The 19,292-nt window shown below is 41.7% G+C and overlaps 1 protein-coding gene across 1 annotated transcript; it reads left to right on the plus strand.

The window, feature by feature from the left end:
• The first annotated feature begins 2,019 nt into the window (after nt 1-2,019).
• LOC144267721 (killer cell lectin-like receptor subfamily B member 1B allele C) lies at nt 2,020-18,308 on the plus strand. Its single transcript, XM_077821991.1, has 5 exons — nt 2,020-2,163; nt 11,921-12,010; nt 14,617-14,760; nt 17,008-17,162; nt 18,159-18,308. The coding sequence occupies exons 1-5, from the start codon at nt 2,082-2,084 to the stop codon at nt 18,306-18,308; spliced, it is 621 nt and encodes a 206-aa protein (XP_077678117.1). The 5' UTR covers nt 2,020-2,081.
• The last annotated feature ends 984 nt before the right edge of the window (nt 18,309-19,292 follow it).

The raw sequence follows: 19,292 nt of genomic DNA on the forward strand, positions 1-19,292 counted from the left end.
CTGTAACAACTGTCCCAGACAGTCTTCCAATTCACTGCCCCTCAATGGTGCCACTTCCCCAGTTGCTGGTAGAGGAACCCAGACCCGTCCTATTCTCTGGCTTCCAAACCCAGGAACCCTACAATGCTAAGCTCTGCACTGTCCCACACCTTGCTGCTGTTTCCCTGGACTGCTTCCTACCTTTCCTCAATCAGACTCTTTCTCCACCCTCCTCGGGGTATGCCCTTCCCTCCGAGCCAAGCTCCTTTTTCTCCCTAGCCTCAGAGTGACTGCAGACCTCCTCCCTGCAGCCTCCTTTTGCTTTCAGCTACCTGTATACAAGCCCCGCCTGTTCCTGTCCAGATGAACTTCATCCTTTAATTAGCCCTCATTGCTCCCTGACTCCTGCAGGTGCAGCCTAGGTGGTCAATTGGCCCACCTAGCCACTTTAACCCCTTCAAGGGCTGGGTGTGGGGTGCACACCCCATCAGAGACAGCATATTGTTGGACGTAACATTTGGTGGGCAGATCTGGGAGGAGAATTTTATTCTTAAACTCCATCCACATTACTCTTCATTTCATAATATAGTTCCAGATTATTTCCCAGTATTTCATCATACAATACTGTGGTTTCTGTAACACAAAAGGTTGAAATTCTACAGAATCTTAGGGCTTGTTGATGTGCAGAACTGCGCTGGTTTAAATAAAAGATTTGACTTTAAACTAATTTAATTAAACTAGTGCAAAATACTGTATGAACACTCTTAGTTCAGTTAATTGTTTATTTGGAATCATTTAAATTGAGTTGGAACAGATGCAAGCAGAGGCGGATTAAGGTTTTGTGGGGGCCTGGGCCAGAGCAAGTCGGGGCTCCTCTCCATACCTTCTGCTTGCAGTCCCCTCCCGACCCCCCACCCCGTGCTGCTGCTGAGGAAATGGGGTCAGGGCATGGGGGCTTGCCCCACCCTGCCGCCCGGCCGTGCTGCCAGGGAGCAGTGTGGGGTGCAAGGCTTCCCTCTGCCTGCCCCACACTCCTGCCAGGGAGCAGATTTGGGTCATGGGATCTTCCCCCACTCACCAGCAGGAGTGCCAGGCGGGTGAAGTAGGGCAAGCCTCCACACCCCATCCCCACTCCCTGGCAGGAGTGCCGGGCAGGTGAAGTGGGTCAAGCCCCCAAACCGCATCCCTACTTCCCAGCAGGAGCGCCAGGTGGGTAGAGTGGGGCAAGGCCCTGCACCCCAACCCCGCTCCACGGTGGGCAGAGCAGGTCAGGGTGTGGGGACGCCCATTTTTCCAGGGCCCCCCAATTGGCCAGGGCCCCTGGGCATGGGCCTCAGTGGCCCAGTGGATAATCCGCCACTGGATACAAGCTAAATCTAAAAATCCACTCTCTTAATATGAAATGAGAGTGTTAACTTTGTCTTTTTATACTGTTTAACTGTATACATTTAAATTACACCTTCAGTTAAACCAGTGAAACTAAAACCTGTTTTACACACAGTTTTTCTACCAGTATAACTATGTCAGTGAGGGGTGTGAATTTTTACCGAAATAGTTATTCTGGTCAAAGCCCTGGGGTAGATGCAGTGATTCAAGTTTAGAAGTGCCTTATACTAATATAGTTTATTCACTTTCCTGAATGGGAATATCTATACTAATATAGAACACCTTTATACCTATATAACTGCATCCATCCTTGGGGCATTGTACAGTTTTAACTCTATCAATATAATTAAAGTGGTACTACTTTTGTGTGTAGACAAGCCCTTAGACAATTTATTACATTGTGACCAAAACAAAAAGTGTTTCCCCACGACCAACCCCCACCCCACATAACCTTTTCTACTTTTAGTCATTTATATTTTATCCTAAAGGCAAGATCTCACGTTGCAAGAGGCAGACTGATGGCTGAAAAGTGCCCAATGAGAGGAAGCTGTGAAGCCACATTTAACAGAAATAACTCCTTTTTTAACCTCCCCTAGACTCATCATGCTGTGTGTGTGTGTCTGTGTCTGTGTCTGTGGAGGCAGGTGAGATTAATGCAGGATACAACTACTCTGTTAAGCAACTGTTTCCAACACTCAGACAGAATTTTATCACCAATGGCAAACCAGGTCACACACACCGATGTAAAGATTTTACCCAGGGAAAGAGCATGTATTGCTCCTCCGACTTCGAATCCAGGTAAAATATTCTTAATAGTTATCAGATTCATATTTGCATGTTGTCTTTTCTTTAAAAAATGTCATTTCAAAAAGCTTTAAATAATTGTCATGACATTTTGCAAGTGAAGGCAATGTATTTGAGGACAAAATTGCACACACATTGTGCCTGATCCTTAGAAGATCTCAATCAGCAAAGCTTTATTGAAATCAGTGTTGTCATGCTCATTTACCTTCTCTGAGGATCTGGCCCAGTGTTGCTAATAACAGAATAAAATATACTTTTAGCTAAATTATAAATTAGCAGAACAATAGTTTATTTTTTTAAATGTCTTTGTCTGATCAGAGGGTTACTATGGCTTAAGTAAGCCATGATCTGATCTGAATTAGCTAGCCTGAGAGGCCAATTATTGCATTTGACCAATATGCTAATTCTGGCAAAATGGTTGCAAATAATTCCCCCGAAATCACAAAAGACAGTTGAAAGTTCAGCCACTGCTGCTGCAAAGAAGGCACCAGATGGACCCATTTGTCCACAGTTCTTTTATATTTGTTTTTTAAATAATGACTTTCCTGTAACCAAACTATCAAATCTGTAAACACATCATACGCTTATCATAAAAGACAAAAGTTTAAGTGGGTATTAGGGGAAAAGAGCTGACTTTGACAATATTTCTTTGTGAATAATATTCCCAGGACGTGAAAACAATTGATGAATTCATTCTTCAGTACATTTTGCAAAAATGATGGACCGCCACTAACCTATGTTACAACGATTAAAAGTAAATATGAAATACATAGTGTTCAGAGTAAGTTGGCTAGTTCATAATGTTTTTAGGGTACAATAGCTATTAATTAATTATATTAGCAACCAACGATGTCATCATTTTACAGTCTGTATTATTAGAATAAATAATATATTTACTATCTACTTTGATTCTTGATTGTTGAGCTGTGATTTAATGTAACGGAATGGTAGAAACAATATTTTGATATATATTTCCAAAAACTATTTCTCATGATTTAAATTTCATTTCATTTATTTATCTTAATTGCATTTACAATTAGAATAGTGATAATATATGGTACAGGGCTAGGTTATTATTATTAGTCTGACTTCCTATATATCGTAAGCCATCGAATTCCAACCAATTACTCCTCTACGGGGCTGAATAACTCCTTGTCTACCAAAAGGCGTCCAGTTTTGATATGAAGAAAGAGATGGAGAATCTACGACTTCCATTAGTAGTTTGTTCTAGTGATTAATTGCCCTCACTGTTACAAAAAATTAGGCCTTATTTCTAATTTAACTTTTTCTGGCTTCAGCTTCCAGCCATTGGTTCTTGTTATGCCTTTCTTTTCTAAATTAAAGAGCCCTTTAATATTTTCTTCCTATAAAGGTTCTTACACATTGTAATCAAGTCACCTCTCAGTCTTCTTTGTGAGAAGAAGAACAGATAGAGCTCTTTAAGTTTCTAATTGTAAGGCATTTTCTCCAGCCCTTTAATCATTTTTGTGGCTCTTCTCTGCATCCTCTACAATTTTTCAATAGCCTTTTTGTAATGGGGACACCAGAACTAGATGCAGTATTCCAATGGTGATTTTCCCAATCCCGTTCTCAGAGGTAAAGTCACCTCCTTATTCCTACTCAATACTCCCCAGTTTATACATGCAAGGATAGTATTTGCCCTTTTCCCCACTGCATTGCACTGGGATCTCATATTGAGTTGCTTGTGTACTGACCCCTCAATCTTTTTCAGAATTGCTGTGTGGGTATGGCCTATATTCTTTGTTCCTAGATTTATGAACTTGCATTTGAGTGTACTAAAACACATTTTGTTTGCATGGGTCTATTTTACCAAGCAATCCAGATCACTCTGTATCACTGCTTCATCATTATTTACCATTCCCTCAATTTTACTTCTAAGTCATTGATAAAAATATTGAATAGAGTCAGGCCTAGCACCAATCTTGCAGAACACCTCCATTTGATAGTCATTCTCCATTTACAACTACTTTTAGAGATCTTTCTTTTAGCCAATTCTGAATCCATTTAATATATGCTAATATTTGAATCAGAATGTGTGCTACTAAGTTCAATTATTCCTACCCTAAAGTTTTAATATTTTGGCTGACATTTGGTACGCAAGCTCTCAGTCAAGGAGGAAATTTTTCTGAAAGTTTCAAAAAAAAAAAAAAAAGAAAAGAGGTGAGATTTTTAAGTGCAAAAAAGGTGGAAGAAAATGGAGATTTTCTGCAAACAATTTTTTTAAACACCTCTTGTGACTCAGTAGAAGATGGAGGAAACCTGAAATTTGGAAGGGACATAGTTGTTTGATGAAAATTGGTTTTGGTTTGCCCAAGTTATGTGGGGTTTAAAAAATGTATTCTGCATGCATGGTGTTTTTTGCTATATGATAATCCAAAGTGCGGGAGGGTTCTAGTGAGGTGCCCCGAAGTTCTGTTCTTGGCACAATGCTATTCAATATATTTGTCAATGATCTGGGAGAAAACATAAAATCATTCCTGGTAAAGGTTGCAAATGACACATATTTGTGGAGTGGTGAATAAACTGATCTGGATCACTTGATAAGATGGATGCATTTGAACAATGTGGCCAATAGCCTAAAAGATATTTAGGAGTTTCTAATTCCCATTGAATTCTGTGGGAATTAGGCACCTAAATACCTTTATCTGGGCTCATTTTTTTAGTACAGTCAAATACAAAGTCATACATCTAGGAACAAATAATGTAGTTCACCCTTCAGGATGAGGAACTATATCCTGGAAAGCAGTGACTCTGAGAAAGACTTATATGGGTATTGGTAGATAACCAGCTGAACATGAGCACCCAGTGAGATGCTGAGGCTAAGAGGACCAATACTATTCAGGGGAATGTTGAGTAGAAGTTGGGAAGTAATATTATCTCTTTTTACAGCATTGGTAAGACCTTTACTGGAATACAGTGTCCAGTTCTGGTGTCCACATTTTAAGAAGAATGTTCAAAAATTGGAAAGTGTTAAGAAAAGAACTACAAGAATAATCTGAGGTCTGGAAAACCTGCTTTACGGTGAAACACTTAGAAAGTTCAATCTACTTAGTTTATGCAAGAAAAGGCTAAGACATGACTTGATCATGGTATACAAGTACATGGGGAGAAGATTTCTGACAATAGACGGTGCTTTATTGTAGTGGACAAAGGCATAACAAGATCCAATGGCTTAAAGTTTAAGCTGGTTAAATTGAAACCAGAAATAATGTGCAGATTTTAAACAGTGAGGGTGATAACCATTGAAAAAATTTACCAAGAGCTGTGGTGGATTTTCCATCACTTGAAGTCTCTAGATCTCTGGATATCTTTCTAAAAGTATGCTAGCTCAACCACAAGATATGGGCTTTGATACAGGAATTAATATGTGAAATTATATGGCCAGTGTTACATAGGAGATGAGCCTAGATGATCATAATGCTACCTTCTGGTCTAAAAATCTATGAATCTACAAAACTAAGGATCTGCCAAAGTTGCATTGAAACTCCGCATGTTTGTGTATATACACTGAGTGGAAATTTCCATTTCATAGAAAAAAAAATCTCTGTACTCCATTGGATTTGCAGATACATGTATAACAAAGTTGAGTAAAATTTCACTTTTAATATGTGGCATATGATCTGTGAAGATCTGTATCTAGTGAGATAGGGCTCTTCTATATGTTGCATAAGGGTATATTTGCAGCAGGTAGAATTCAGGTTGTAGGGGTAACCTGGTCTTTGCCATCTGCTGATTTCTGAGGACTTTGCATTCTAACTTCAATGTTTGTTTATGTAGATACCTTGAAATACAGGCAATGAACTTATTTGGGAAAAATTCTGTTTTCATGATACAGAGTCACTTTTTTCATACAGCCAGATAAGTTGTGTTTAATATTTAAAAAGAGTAATGTGTATTTATTTGGGGATGGAGGGAATTTTTTTTATATTGACAGGTTTTCTAAGTCAATATGGTTAAATGAGTTTTCCTATTTATACAGCAACTGAATTTTAAAATTTACAAGCCTCCATTATTTCTTTACCATAAAACAATATTCAGATTTTAAATAAAAAATATACTTGAACAATGTCTTCCTGCAAACACTATCAGAGTTATCTCTCTGTACAATAATTATATCTGTATAATTCTTCTGGGACCAACAGCATTTGAAAAACTTTTTTTAAGAAAAAATATTTAATTACAGTTATATATAATAAATATAAATGTGCATATTTTCTACATTTTATTGGATGAATCAATTAAGAAAGAATAAAACAAACAGCAAAATGTCTGTACACCCACTGAGTCACAACACAGGGGACCTAAAAGCATAGATGTGCCTCGTTTATTAACCATTTCCCCAATATTTTTCTTGTGATATTTACCTTTGTAAAAAGTTTGAATAGTTCAGACTGAACACTCTACAGATCAAGTGTGCTCGGATGTTTTTTCTAACAGCTGGACTGCTTATCTGACGGTCATGCATCATTACCTTTCCTTCTCATGCAGCATTACCAGTTCTGCTGACCAAATTCTGCCCTCGGCAACACTTGTGCAGTCACATTATAGTCAACGGTTTTCACATGTGTAATTAATTGGAATTAGTTAACTATTCTCTTGATGTTACACAGAAAGGAATAAACAGCAGGAACCTCCCTCTGAGTTGTGTTGGCTCTGCAAAAAAACAAGAGGAATTTATCTTGTCATCAACCAGCATTTTTTATTCAGAAGTGGAATCACACTTTAAATTCACAGTATTCTTATAAAAAACATGAACTACCCATGACAGCAGCAACACAAGCCTCATCTTATATCTCACCCTTTCCTGAGTGGGGCAAAGATGCAAATATTATCCTCTGTAAAACTAGGGAGATGTTTTACCAAGGTAACATCTTGTGTCCCAGCAAAAATGGTGAAATAATGATTAATAACTGAGGTACATTCATGCTTTAAAGTTGAGTTATTTTGGCTCCATTTTAATCTCCTGCTTAAGTTCCAGCAGCTAATATCTCAGGTGACTCTACAGTTAGGGTTTGATGCCACATAACATTTTATAGTTACAGTTTCAAGTTGTAAGTGTACATATTTATTGGTTCTTTCAAGATAGTTGCCACCAAATCCAGGTCTGAATTGGAATGTAGGGAGAGGGCGGGGAGCTGGGACAAGGAGCAAAGCAAAAAGGTACCGAGATCACCCCATGATAAGATTTGATATCTCTTGGTCTACATGGATTGGAAGCAAATGCTTTACATACACTATCTGAAAACTGGATTAAAGAAGTAACAAATTTAAACTCATTATTTATGATATCATGGGCTAATCACATGTTTGTTGGTATTGAATTTTCCTGGACAGGACCTAATATTAGAGCTAGTTGAAAACGTGTATTTTGTTTCCACAAAAGATTTCAAAGAAAAAAACCCTTTTTGTCAAAATGTTTTGCAGTTTGTTTTTTTTTGGGGGGGGGGGGAAGGGCGTGTTGCTGGCAAAAAAAGAAATATATTTAGTTTTGTGTGGTTCTTTTTTTTTTTTTGACAAAAACTGAAATTTCAGAAACCCATTTCTCACTGAAAAATGTTTTAGTAGATCAATGTTTGACCACCTCTACCTAATCTATCCGGTCCCTGACATTGGATCAGTGTAATATTCAGTGACTAATATCCACTAGTGACATAGCCCTGCACACAGGTTGGTGCATAAACTACCAGGAGTAGCCCGGGGAGCTATGATTTCTCACAGATACTTCTCTGAGGCACAATTCCCTCTCTGCTTCTCCCTTGCTCCAAGGGGGTGGTAATTTTGTGCTGGCATATATCAGCACAATTTGTGACTCCCCCTGAGTTGACTCAACTATGTCAGCCAGTTTGTTGTGGGCAGAGTCAAGGATCCACCCATTCTCCCCCTCTCCCTCCCCCGCCCCACACACACTCCACCCATTCTCCCCGTCTCCCCTCACACACACACACACACACACACACACACACACACACACACACACACACATTACTTATCCACCTGTTCCAAAATTCAGGTAGTTCATGCAGCAGTGTAAGGCAGATTCTTACTCCCCCCATTGCACCTCTGCATAGACGTGTAGTCTCAGGTATAATCTAGCCCATTGTTTCTAGCAGTAATGAAGCTGAGCCAGAACCATGGGGAATATATGCACTTTGCAGATAGACTGATTCTTGTAATGGTGTCTCTATGTAATGGTTGTCACATCCAACATTGTCAGCATTTACTTGCTCCTTACGGGGATCACATATGCTCAACTGCGTGTGCATCGTAAATCTGAAAGGATCAGCAGATCAGAGACTTCCCCTTCTGGTATTATGGGTATTTGTTGGGGTGGCATGTTTAGTTATTAGAGATGTATTCTTTATTATGTTAGAAAACTGTAAAAACAATATTGCTGAGAATCTCTAAATTATAAATCATGTATAGAAATTATTTCAACATTTTAAATGGTGACTTTTCTATTCACTGGCTCATTGAGCCCTACAACAGCTCTGTGGTGAACGCAGTTTCAAAAGTAGTTTAAACTGGCATTTTCTGATTTTCTGAAATTCTTTTGTGCTCTGTTTCTTAAATTTGGGAGGACGGAAGTGCCTTAAAATGAAGCTGATTTTTAATGAGAACATTCACAAATTAATCAACATAATGTATTGGACTGGGGTTTGGTTTACTGCCGTTCAGACTCTAGGCATCTAAGCACCTTGTTTATTATGAAACCTTATCTAAGTCACAACTCATTTGCTCCATTGCAGCAACACTCCCAGTGTGTGATTGGCCACAGTTACCCTGGTGAGACCATCTTATATGCAGAGTTTCACCTACTATTTGTATTGTAAGCCATCTTTACCCCACCTCCTTGTCCTGAACAGCACTGAGTGCAGGTCAGATGGCCCATAGAATACTTTAAACTGAACTACAAAGTGAACTTTATGAGAATACTACATTGTGACACTGTATGGAGGCAGGGTTAGAGACCTGGTGGTTATCTGAGTGTGACTCTGTGGCTTATTGTGCGAATGCAACCTCAACCCTGAATTTCCTGGGTTTCTAATCTTTGAATTTGTGTTATAGCTAGAACACCCTTGTAAAGTGGACAAACTGTGACAGGGTGTATTCGGTCATTGTGGCTCCCTGCTGAGTCCGCCACAGTCCTACTACCCCTGACCCCCAAGAAGTAGCAAGCTGGGAGAAGATCAGCAGTGAAGGTGACTCCTACAAGCTTTCCTAGAGAGGACTCTCTGGAGCAGCCATTTTGGAAACCACAGAGACCTGGTCCTCCAAGGGCAAAAGGGGCTAGCAAAAGCCAATCAGGGGCCATGCTGGCCCAAATACAAAAGGGCTGCCTGGCTTTAGCAGTTTAGCTCCTGGCTGGGAGTGGAGGAGGGAAGAAGTGGATTTGTACCTGGCTGGAGTAGCCAGCAATCAGACAGCATTCATGCTGGGCTGAATTTCCATAGCTAGGATCACAGAGGGAGAAGGACCTGGGGATGCTGGACCTGAGACAGGGCTGGAGATAAAGGGATCAGGTGGAAAGAGGCCCAGGGAAACAGCAGTGAAGGACTGAGGGAAGTGATATGTGGCTGCTGGTTGTAGGATCCCTGGGCTGGAAACCAGAGCAGTGGGCGGCCTGGGTTCCTCTACCAGCCACAGGTAAAGTAGTGAAAGACCCAAGAAGGGGGCAGGGCTTAGTTGCAAGCCTGAACAATTTAAAGGGCCCAGAACCAGGTTGAAGATCCTAGTGAGGGCAAATAGCCTGTTTGTTTACTAGAATCTTTAATACCCCACAAGGGGTTCATTTCAATTTTGTGACTTGGCCAGAGGGCCAAACCACTGAAAACCCATCACAGTTGTCCTACAGCCTGCAGGGAGCACCAGGGGTGAGAAAAGGCCTGTGGTACCACACCAAGCTGCTCAGAGGTGCTCAAGAGGTGAGTGCCCCTTTAGAATCATAGAATCATAGAATATTAGGGTTGGAAGGGACCTCAGGAGGTCATCTAGTCCAACCCCCTGCTCAAAGCAGGACCAACCCCAACTAAATCATCCCAGTCAGGGCTTTGTCAAGCCTGACCTTAAAAACCTCTAAGGAAGGAGATTCCACCACCTCTCTAAGTAACCTATTCCAGTGCTTCACCACCCTCCTAGTGGAAAAAGTTTTTCCTAATATCCAGCCTAAACCTCCCCCACTGCAACTTGAGACCATTACTCCTTGTTCTGTCATCTGCTCCCACTGAAAACAGTTTAGATCCATCCTCTTTGGAACCCCCTTTCAGGTAGTTGAAAGCAGCTATCAAATCCCCTCTCATTCTTCTCTTCTGCAGACTAAATAATCCCAGTTCCCTCAGCCTCTCCAAATAAGTCATGTCCTCCAGACCCCAATCATTTTTGTTGCCCTCTGCTGGACTCTTTCCAATTTTTCCACATCCTTCTTGTAGTGTGGGGCCCAAAACTGGACACAGTACTCCAGATGAGGCCTCACCAATGCTGAATAGAGGGGAATGATCACATCCCTCAATCTGCTGGCAATGCTCCTACTTATACAGCCCAAAATGCTGTTAGCCTTTTTGGCAACAAGGGCACACTGTTGACTCATATCCAGCTTCTTGTCCTTTTCTGCAGAACTGCTGCCTAGCCACTCAGTTCCTAGCCTTTAACAGTGCATGGGATTCTTCCATCCTACGTGCAGGACTCTCAATGCTCTGATATGAACCTTCAACCTCAACTTCATTTTAACAAAGACTTTGGTGTGGGACCATTATCCTTTCTATACAGTCATATGAACCAGTTTTCAGTCCAAATGACAGTGACCCCACAGCACATTCTTCTGAAGAAACAAGGGTCAGACATTAGGGGAGGAAACCTCCACAGTAACTGTTCATGGAGATTTTCCTGAGGTGTCCCATTGGTGGGATGGCAAGTTTACCCTCCCTTGGGGAAAAAGAAGAGAATTCATTCCCCCAGAGCCCACTACTCGATGCATATCTCAGGATCTCTCTCTGAGGCATAGGTTCAGGGTGTTCTGGTCCTTGTCCCCTCCTGTATACCATTCCCTAGTTCTCTGGATGAGTGGTTCTATCGGAGCGTCATTACTAGGACTTGCCTCAAAGAGCAGCGATTCACTCCAGAGGGGGTAACAGGAAGTGTGGTTCAACCTGGGGCTGTGTTACATTTTTTCAGGTAATCTGTGTGGCACTGGTGTGTGAACAATGTATCCCCCAGCCCTGCATCCAACTTGCCAAAGATCACAGTGGAACCCCAGTGCCACAGAAACAACTGATCCCTTCCCCTTCCCACTACATGGAAGAAAGCTATGTGTGGATGGCCCTCATCATATAGGCTGAACGAATTTTCATGTAATATTTTATAATCTGTGACATTTACAGCATTCCCTTCCTCTGCCAATACTATGATCCTGTCATAGGAAGCAATTGGGTTCCTTGGGGTCCCAGTCATCCTGGGAAACATTCACGCCAAGGTCCTTCTCCCAGAGTGTGATTCTCTCCTATCCTGCCCTTTGTGTCTCCATTTACATCTGTGCAAAGTGGGTGTAAAATGCTAACAAATAAAGATGTTTCCTTTCACTTAGAAGTATTTTTAGACTGTCAATTTCTATCTCAGCACTTGGTTAGAAACTGTCCGACATCTGAAGCCAATGTGGCAATGCTTGCGCATGCTAGCAATGTGAGGGCTTAAATTGCAATTTCTTCCAAAGCAACTCTTTTGTTTTTCTTTTTTGCAGGTCCTGGATCCCAGTGTTCAAGCTGGTTCTATGTTGCTCTAGTCCTGGGGTTTATCGCACTGGTTTTCATGGCTGTTCTAATCACTATTTGTGAGTGCCACTTTCCAGATGACAACTTTTGCTTTATTCGTGCAGCTATGTGCATGTTTAAACCTCACCAAAAGGATATTACATGTAAAAAATAACTGACATTAATGCAACATTATGGGTGACAAGTTAAACACATAAATCAAAAAATTAAAATATTAATGTTTCCACAGGGACATTTACTATTATTTCACACGCAGGATATTTATGAAGGTGAATAGTTAACAAAGCATCAAGTACTCAGAGATACTGTATATGTGCTTTGTGGGGGATTTCAGTGACCTATGAGACAGTTAACCTTTGAATTTCTCTATTCATAAGATTAAATTGCCAGCCTTGACTTTGTGACACTGGACCATAAAGTAGTTTTTTTTGTTTAATTTCCTTGGGCAGATCATTAGCTGGTGTAGATTCATAGACTTTAAGCCCAGAAGGGACCATCATGATCATCTAATCTGACGTCCTACACATTGCAAGCCACAGAACCTCACCCACCCACTCCTGTAATAGACCCCTAACCTCTGTCTGAGTTACTGTAGTTGTCAAATCATGACTTAAAGATTTCAGGTTACAGAGAATCCACCATTTACACTAGTTTAAACCTGCAAGTGACCCCATGCTGCAGAAGAAGGCGAAAAAACCCCGGCGTGACTGCCAATCTGACCCGGGGGGAAATACCTTCCAGACCCCAAATATGGTGGCCAGTTAGACCCTGAGCGTGTGAGCAACACTCACCAGCCAGACACCTGGGAAGGAATTCGTTGTAGTAACTCAGAGCACTCCCCATCTAGTGTCCCATCACCCACCATTGGAGATGTTTGCTGCTAGCAGTCACAGGTCAGCTACATGCCACTGTATGCAGTCCCATCATACTATCCCCTCCATAAATTTATCAAGTCCAGTCTTGAAGACAGTTGGGTTCTTTGCCCCCACTGCTCCCCTTGGAAGGCTGTTCCAGAACTTCACTCCTCTGATGGCTGGAAACCTTCATCTAATTTCATGTCTAAACTTGTTGATGGCCAGTTTATATCCATTTGTTCTTGTTTCCACATTGGTGCTGAATTCTCCTCTCCCTCCCTGGTATTTATCCCTCCAATGTATTTATAGAGAGCAGTCATATCTCCCCTCAGCTTTTACGTGGTTAGGCTAAACAAGCCAAGCTCTTTGAGTCCCCTCTCATAAGGTAGGTTTTCCATTCCTCGGATCATCCTCGTAGCCATTCTCTGCACCTGAATAGCTCCAGCAAAGTATCCTTGTTCAACAAAGCACTTAAGCACATGCTTAACTTTAGACACAGGCTTAAATTCCATTGACCTCCATGAAACATTAGTGTGTGATTGAAGTTAAGCACATGCTTAAGTGCTTTGGTGAATCAGCAGTTCTATGAATGTGAAGCTTAAAAAGTATGTCTCTTTCTGCTTTGGGGTATAGTGTGGAATGAGGTTAAAAACAAAATCCCTTCTATCTCTTGAAACTAGTCTTGACAATATTGTGAATTCTCTGATAGCATTACTATTATATTCTTTGGCCTAAGAGCTCCTTTTAGCTTAACTGTACATCCCCACTAACTAGGCCTTTAAAGGTGACAGACAAAAGGTGGGGAAAGAGTTGTCCTGCTTTTTACGTCTTTTTGAGGTTTAAATAAGCATGATGGGTTGACCCTCTGGTCTAAGTGGTCCCACTCTCCAATTACACCTGGTTCAAACATGTTGGAAGTTTGCAGGTGGGTTTGAGCCATAACCTGGAGTCCAAGTGTGATCTTCTTCTAACAGCAAGTAGCATCAGGGTCACTTTCAAGTAATTACAGGCCTCACTGCATGGACACTAATTGGGGCTGGTGGGACTGTGGAGACCCTGTGCACATAATTCATTGGTCGGATATGAATACAGAAATTCCCTAAGCACTCATCATATTCTTAGGTGGTGCCATTGGCAGATATGGTTGAATAATTTTTCAAGTTACATATTATTTTTTGTATGTTTGTAAACTATTTAAATAACTATAAGCCCTGAACGGTTTTCTAGTGGTTTTTTTTACTGCTTGTTTGTTACCTTAGAAATATCAGGATTATCAATTTTGACTTCCTTGTTATTGCTGGAGGATTTCTGTGCTGACTCCGCTACGTAGGAAGGTAGCGTCTCATCCTTTAAATTAAATATTGGGATGTTGGATCTTTTTGTTAACGAGATTTACTCTCATATGCTTAGGTTAAATGGGGGCTAATAAAAGAAAAAACAGAATTCTAGACAGTCTGAATCAAATTGATATCTCTTTTCAATTAATCAGATATATAACTGTAGTACGTGTAATGTCATAACCGTACCTATTCTCCACCAAAGTAGGCAAGACTTGAATTTCTTATGGAGAAAACAAGCAGGGAAAACAAATCAAATTTAAACAAAATACAACAAAGAGAAAAAAATACCAGGCCTTCTTGATATCTCATAACCCAACAAAAAAGGCACAAACCTATTTTTAATCCCTTTGCAAGCTGCCTTCCTCACTGACTGTGCTCTCTGTAATACAACTGTGTTTTCTGACCCTCAGATACCAAGACTGCATATTACTGATGCTCCTATTAACCATGTTGTCTTCCTTTGCATTGAAGTCTGGAGGGGAAATGGTCAGAGTCCGTCCCTGCCCAGGACAACCTGCACTGAAAACACTACATCTTCAGGGGAATCTCCATGCACAGGGAGATGCTCGATGACAATCAGTGGATTAATGGACTACCTGTGTGACGATAGAGAGGGTGAGGAGTTACAGGCCCTCTCTAACTGTGCAGTGTGTTCCCTTCTGCTGTTTGTTAGCACCCCTCTTCTATAACAACCTGAAAATGTTATGGGTCAAAATGTGGCTTCTTTACTGTCCCCATTGAAATCAATGGAACGAGTCACAGAAGAAGGTACTACTCAGGATGAATAAGAGTATCAGAATCTGGCCCTGAAGATGTATTTGAACCAATATTTACAATTCCTAGTTAGTAATTATAATTATTGATACATACCCTGTGCTTGGAATAGAACTGGAATGTCCAGGGCTGCTTTTAAAAATGACATTAGGTACCTTAGAGCAGTGATTGTCAACCTGTGGTCCATGGACTCCTGGGGGTCCGCAGACTATGTCTAAGGAGTCTGTGAAAGACTTAGACTGAAAACTGACTGAACAGAATTCAGCTATATCTACAAAGGGGTTTCCAAAGGGGTCCCCACCTCCATTTGAAATTTCCAAAGGGGTCTCAAATGAAAACCTCTGCCTTACAGCTTCCTGGTGTTTTCAAGAACCGCCCGAGGCCAAGGATGTTTTGCAAAGAGAGAGAAGGTCTTTGGCAGCCTGGGACCTTTACCAAATGACACATGTAGCCTTATTGCCCTGAATCTCTAATTTGGTGATAAATATTACTTGTTAAATATTTTTTATAATGCAAATATTTTGCTTAAAACCTGTAGCAGGAAGCCAAGCAGGAGTGAGCTGTAGCTCACAAAAGCTTATGCTCACATAAATTTGTTAGTCTCTAAGGTGCCACAAGTACTCCTTTTCTTTTTGCGAATACAGACTAACACGGCTGCTACTCTGAAACCTAGGGAAGGTTCTAAACAGAAGCTCCTATGGTGAGGGAGAAAGAGAATGAGTGTAGTTTTAGGGATAATACTGTTTCCCTTATTCTAATAAAGTTACTTGTTCACTGTGGCCCTCTGTAGACTTGGATCTAAAGTACGCTGGTACCATGTTCAGGCTAACACTTGTAACCGACGCACACTGGAGGTCCAGGATAGATAAGGCCAGGTGCTCTTAACACGTGTTGAACCGGTCAAGTTAAAGTCTGTGCCTAGACAAGGGCTGTGTTAGAAGGAAGTACATTTTCTGTGTCTCTCTAACCCAGGGAGGGTGTGACATTTGGAGTGCAATTATTCAGACCAGTGAGAGGTTGTCACTTCTTGCCATGTAACCCTGGGTGTCTTTAATGCTCTGCTGCTGTGGCTCACAGCCCAGACACCAACAGCCAGCAAACACACATGCAGCTCCCTGAGCGTGTGTGCACTGTGCAGCCCTGGTTCAGCGCTCTGACCCCAGCAGCCTGACACAACACAACAGACACACCCGGGTCTTCACCAGATTCGTTACAACTCACCCAGATCCTGTGGAAAACATGTTTGTAATGTCATTTCCCCACCAAAGTTAGGAAAACTAATTTTTTTTCTTGTAACACTCTTCAGTAGTAGTGGCATAAGAAGCCCGTTCTACTCTCAGAACAGATTATCCACATTCTCCCTCTCCTTTATTTAACTGGAAACTGATCGCATTTGCATAAGTGGCAATTTTAGTTTTCTAGTCTTTTTTTTTCAATGAGGAGACTTCTTCTCTGCTACGTCACTTGCTCTCAGCTCGTTGTTGTTCCCCATCCTCTCCTCATCACATTAGATTGTAGGATTTTCAGGGCAGGGACCATGTTTCAACTCAGAGGGGCCCTTTCTCAAGCCGTTAGGAGCTACTAAGATACAAAGAAAAAGAATAATCCTCGTCTTTTACTTACACACACACACACACGTGCAAACAATATTCAGGTCACTGATTTACCGCCATTTCAGGTTAAGGGAAAACAACCGAACAAGCAAGAACAGTCACAGGCTGCATCTCAACAACCGAGAACAAAATGGCAGCTGCTGCCTTCAGGCTCCTAGAGAGGCAAACGTGCAGCACACAGGAAACAAAAGCACCAGTGTCACAGTTCGAGGCAGGAGCATGCACGGTGTCATGTTGCTCGAAGCAATGGTTCCCTAAATGAGCATTTAACCCATTCAACGATAATTAGAAGAATGTAAGACCCGTCGGTAAAATGCAGGGCAACTGACAGCTGTGACATTTCACCAAGAATATTTAATTTTCCAAAATGTACTGTTAGCAGCTGGGAGGCTATTTGCTTCCCCACAATATGTGACGGGAGTAATTAAACCATTTGTGATGCTGGGTAATGATCTTCTTTCCTCCACCTCCCCAGGAAGAACTGAGTGTCTGCTCTGCCCCCCAGGGTGGATGCTGCACAGGGGGAGCTGTTACTATTTCTCAGAGCAGTCGGGGACCTGGGATGCCAGTATGCGAAATTGTTCAGGCAGGAAATCCCAGCTGCTTGTTGTTGAAGATGAGGCTGAGATGGTAAGTCTGGGAACATTCCACATAGTACCCAGCAATCAGCAAACCCTCCATGTCATTCAGACACTTGACTGAAAAGCACAAATATACCCTAGGTTTTATCAGAACCTCTGACCAGGCAGGCTCTCCCTGAGAAACTGTCTGTGAATGCTTGTGGCACCTTAGAGACTTACCAATTTATTTGAGCATAAGCTTTGGTGAGCTACAGCTCACTTCATCGGATGCATCCGATGAAGTGAGCTGTAGCTCACGAAAGCTTATGCTCAAATAAATTGGTTAGTCTCTAAGGTGCCACAAGTACTCCTTTTCTTTTTGTGAATACAGACTAACACGGCTGTTACTCTGAAACCTGTCTGTGAATTGGCTTTTATTTCCCCAGAAACAAGAGCCCCACTTGGGAAGACACCAAGAGGGAACAGGGCCTGGCCTTTCTTCCCTCTGGCTGCGATCAGTCCTCTGATCCATTACTGAAAAGCTGCTCTACCAATTCAGTGGGCTTCCCTGAGTCTCCGTGAGGCTGATGGGCAGATGCTTCAGATGCAAATGTAGAAAGCAGAATAAGTTCTGATCTGGGAGGAGATTAGGAGTGTGATCAAGGGCTTTCCGCAGTCTGCTAAAGCAGGAAAGGCTTTGCTTTGCGATTGAGTGCGACTTTCACGCTGTCGAGGGCCTGCCCAGTCTCCCTTTGGAAATGTAGAGGGTACATTCCCTCTACAAGGTAAAAAAGGTCCTGATTTTCATGTCTGGCAGTTCACTCAGGGTCTGGCTGTTTTCAGCGACTCTTATGTTCTCCCAAGTGCAAGACTTTTGGGAAAAGCAGCTATAAGGATTCCCATGTGCCCTCAGGCTGTTCCAACCAAACTAGTTACCGGTGTGGCTGAGTCCTTGTCTTTCACATGTATCCCAGTCTCAGTTCAAAATGAGCATGTGATTGCATGAGGAATGAGGCAGAGCTGAAATGGCCCATCAGTGTGTAATGTATTTCTGTTTAATCCACAGGAATTTATAGCAAACAGAACAGAAACGAAATATTTCTGGATTGGATTAAACTTTCAAGAGAAAGAGGGAAGATGGATGTGGCTGGGTGACTCCCAGTTAGAAGGGCACAGGCTGAGCTTGTGGGTGGATTTTTCTTTGTATAAATGTTAAGTTACATTAATATAAATGCAGATACAGCTCTGACCGCATAGCTCCCCGCTAAGTAATTCCCAAAGCACAGAGCTAGTACTGTGATTGAAGGCACATATTTAGCTCCATCTTAGATTGCAAAGTCTCCAGCATGACCTGTTCCACAGAGACTAAGTTTTCCTTACTTATAGTCACAGTCTTTAGAAAGCAGTGGTGCGGGTGATGCTGCATGAAGGCCTCATCCTCAATTTCAACTCACTGCAGACCATTGCTGCTTAGGCCCTATCTACACAATCGTTTGGGGGCTATTTTGTAGACGTTTTGCTAGGGCTGTATAGCAGCCCCATGAAAAACCTCTAGGGCTTGTCTGTATAAGGTTATGGCTACATTGTAACTTAAGTTAATTGATTGCCAATTAACTCAATTCAAGTTACACAACTATACATGTTAGTGTAGACACTGTACAAACATTTGTTCCTTCTGGTCTTGGGTCACCCTACACTGAACTCGAGGAACAAATGTTTATGGAGTGTCTACATCAGCATGTACCATCAAGCTAATTAATTGTTGATTAGAAATTATAGGAACAAAAGTACAGGACCAAACACGTCAGTCTAGACACAGCTCTAGTATAACCATGTGGCACCAGAGTAAAAAGAAAAGTGATTTGTATCTGTGGAGTTTACCTTGGGGCTTCCACATGGGGAGAAATTTTCATCCCTGTGACATCAACAGGAATGCAAAACTCCCATTCACTTCAGTGGAACCAGGATTTCACCTCTAGGGTTTGTACTAGTGCAGCTAAATTGGTGGAGTTACAACTGCACAAAGCAGCATCCTCCTTAGACAGGACCTTCTTGGCATCAAAGTAAAGTTGATGATCTCTTTATTCTCTTCTTTGGCAATCAGGTGGCTTTGGGCAGGGTGAGAATAGCCGAGCTGGAGGAATAAAGTGCACTGACACATATCATAGTAAGGTGGCACTGCAGGGGCACAGTTATTCAA

The sequence above is a fragment of the Eretmochelys imbricata genome, chromosome 1 (assembly GCF_965152235.1).
Source record: "Eretmochelys imbricata isolate rEreImb1 chromosome 1, rEreImb1.hap1, whole genome shotgun sequence".
Classification (NCBI taxonomy): Eukaryota; Metazoa; Chordata; order Testudines; family Cheloniidae; genus Eretmochelys; species Eretmochelys imbricata.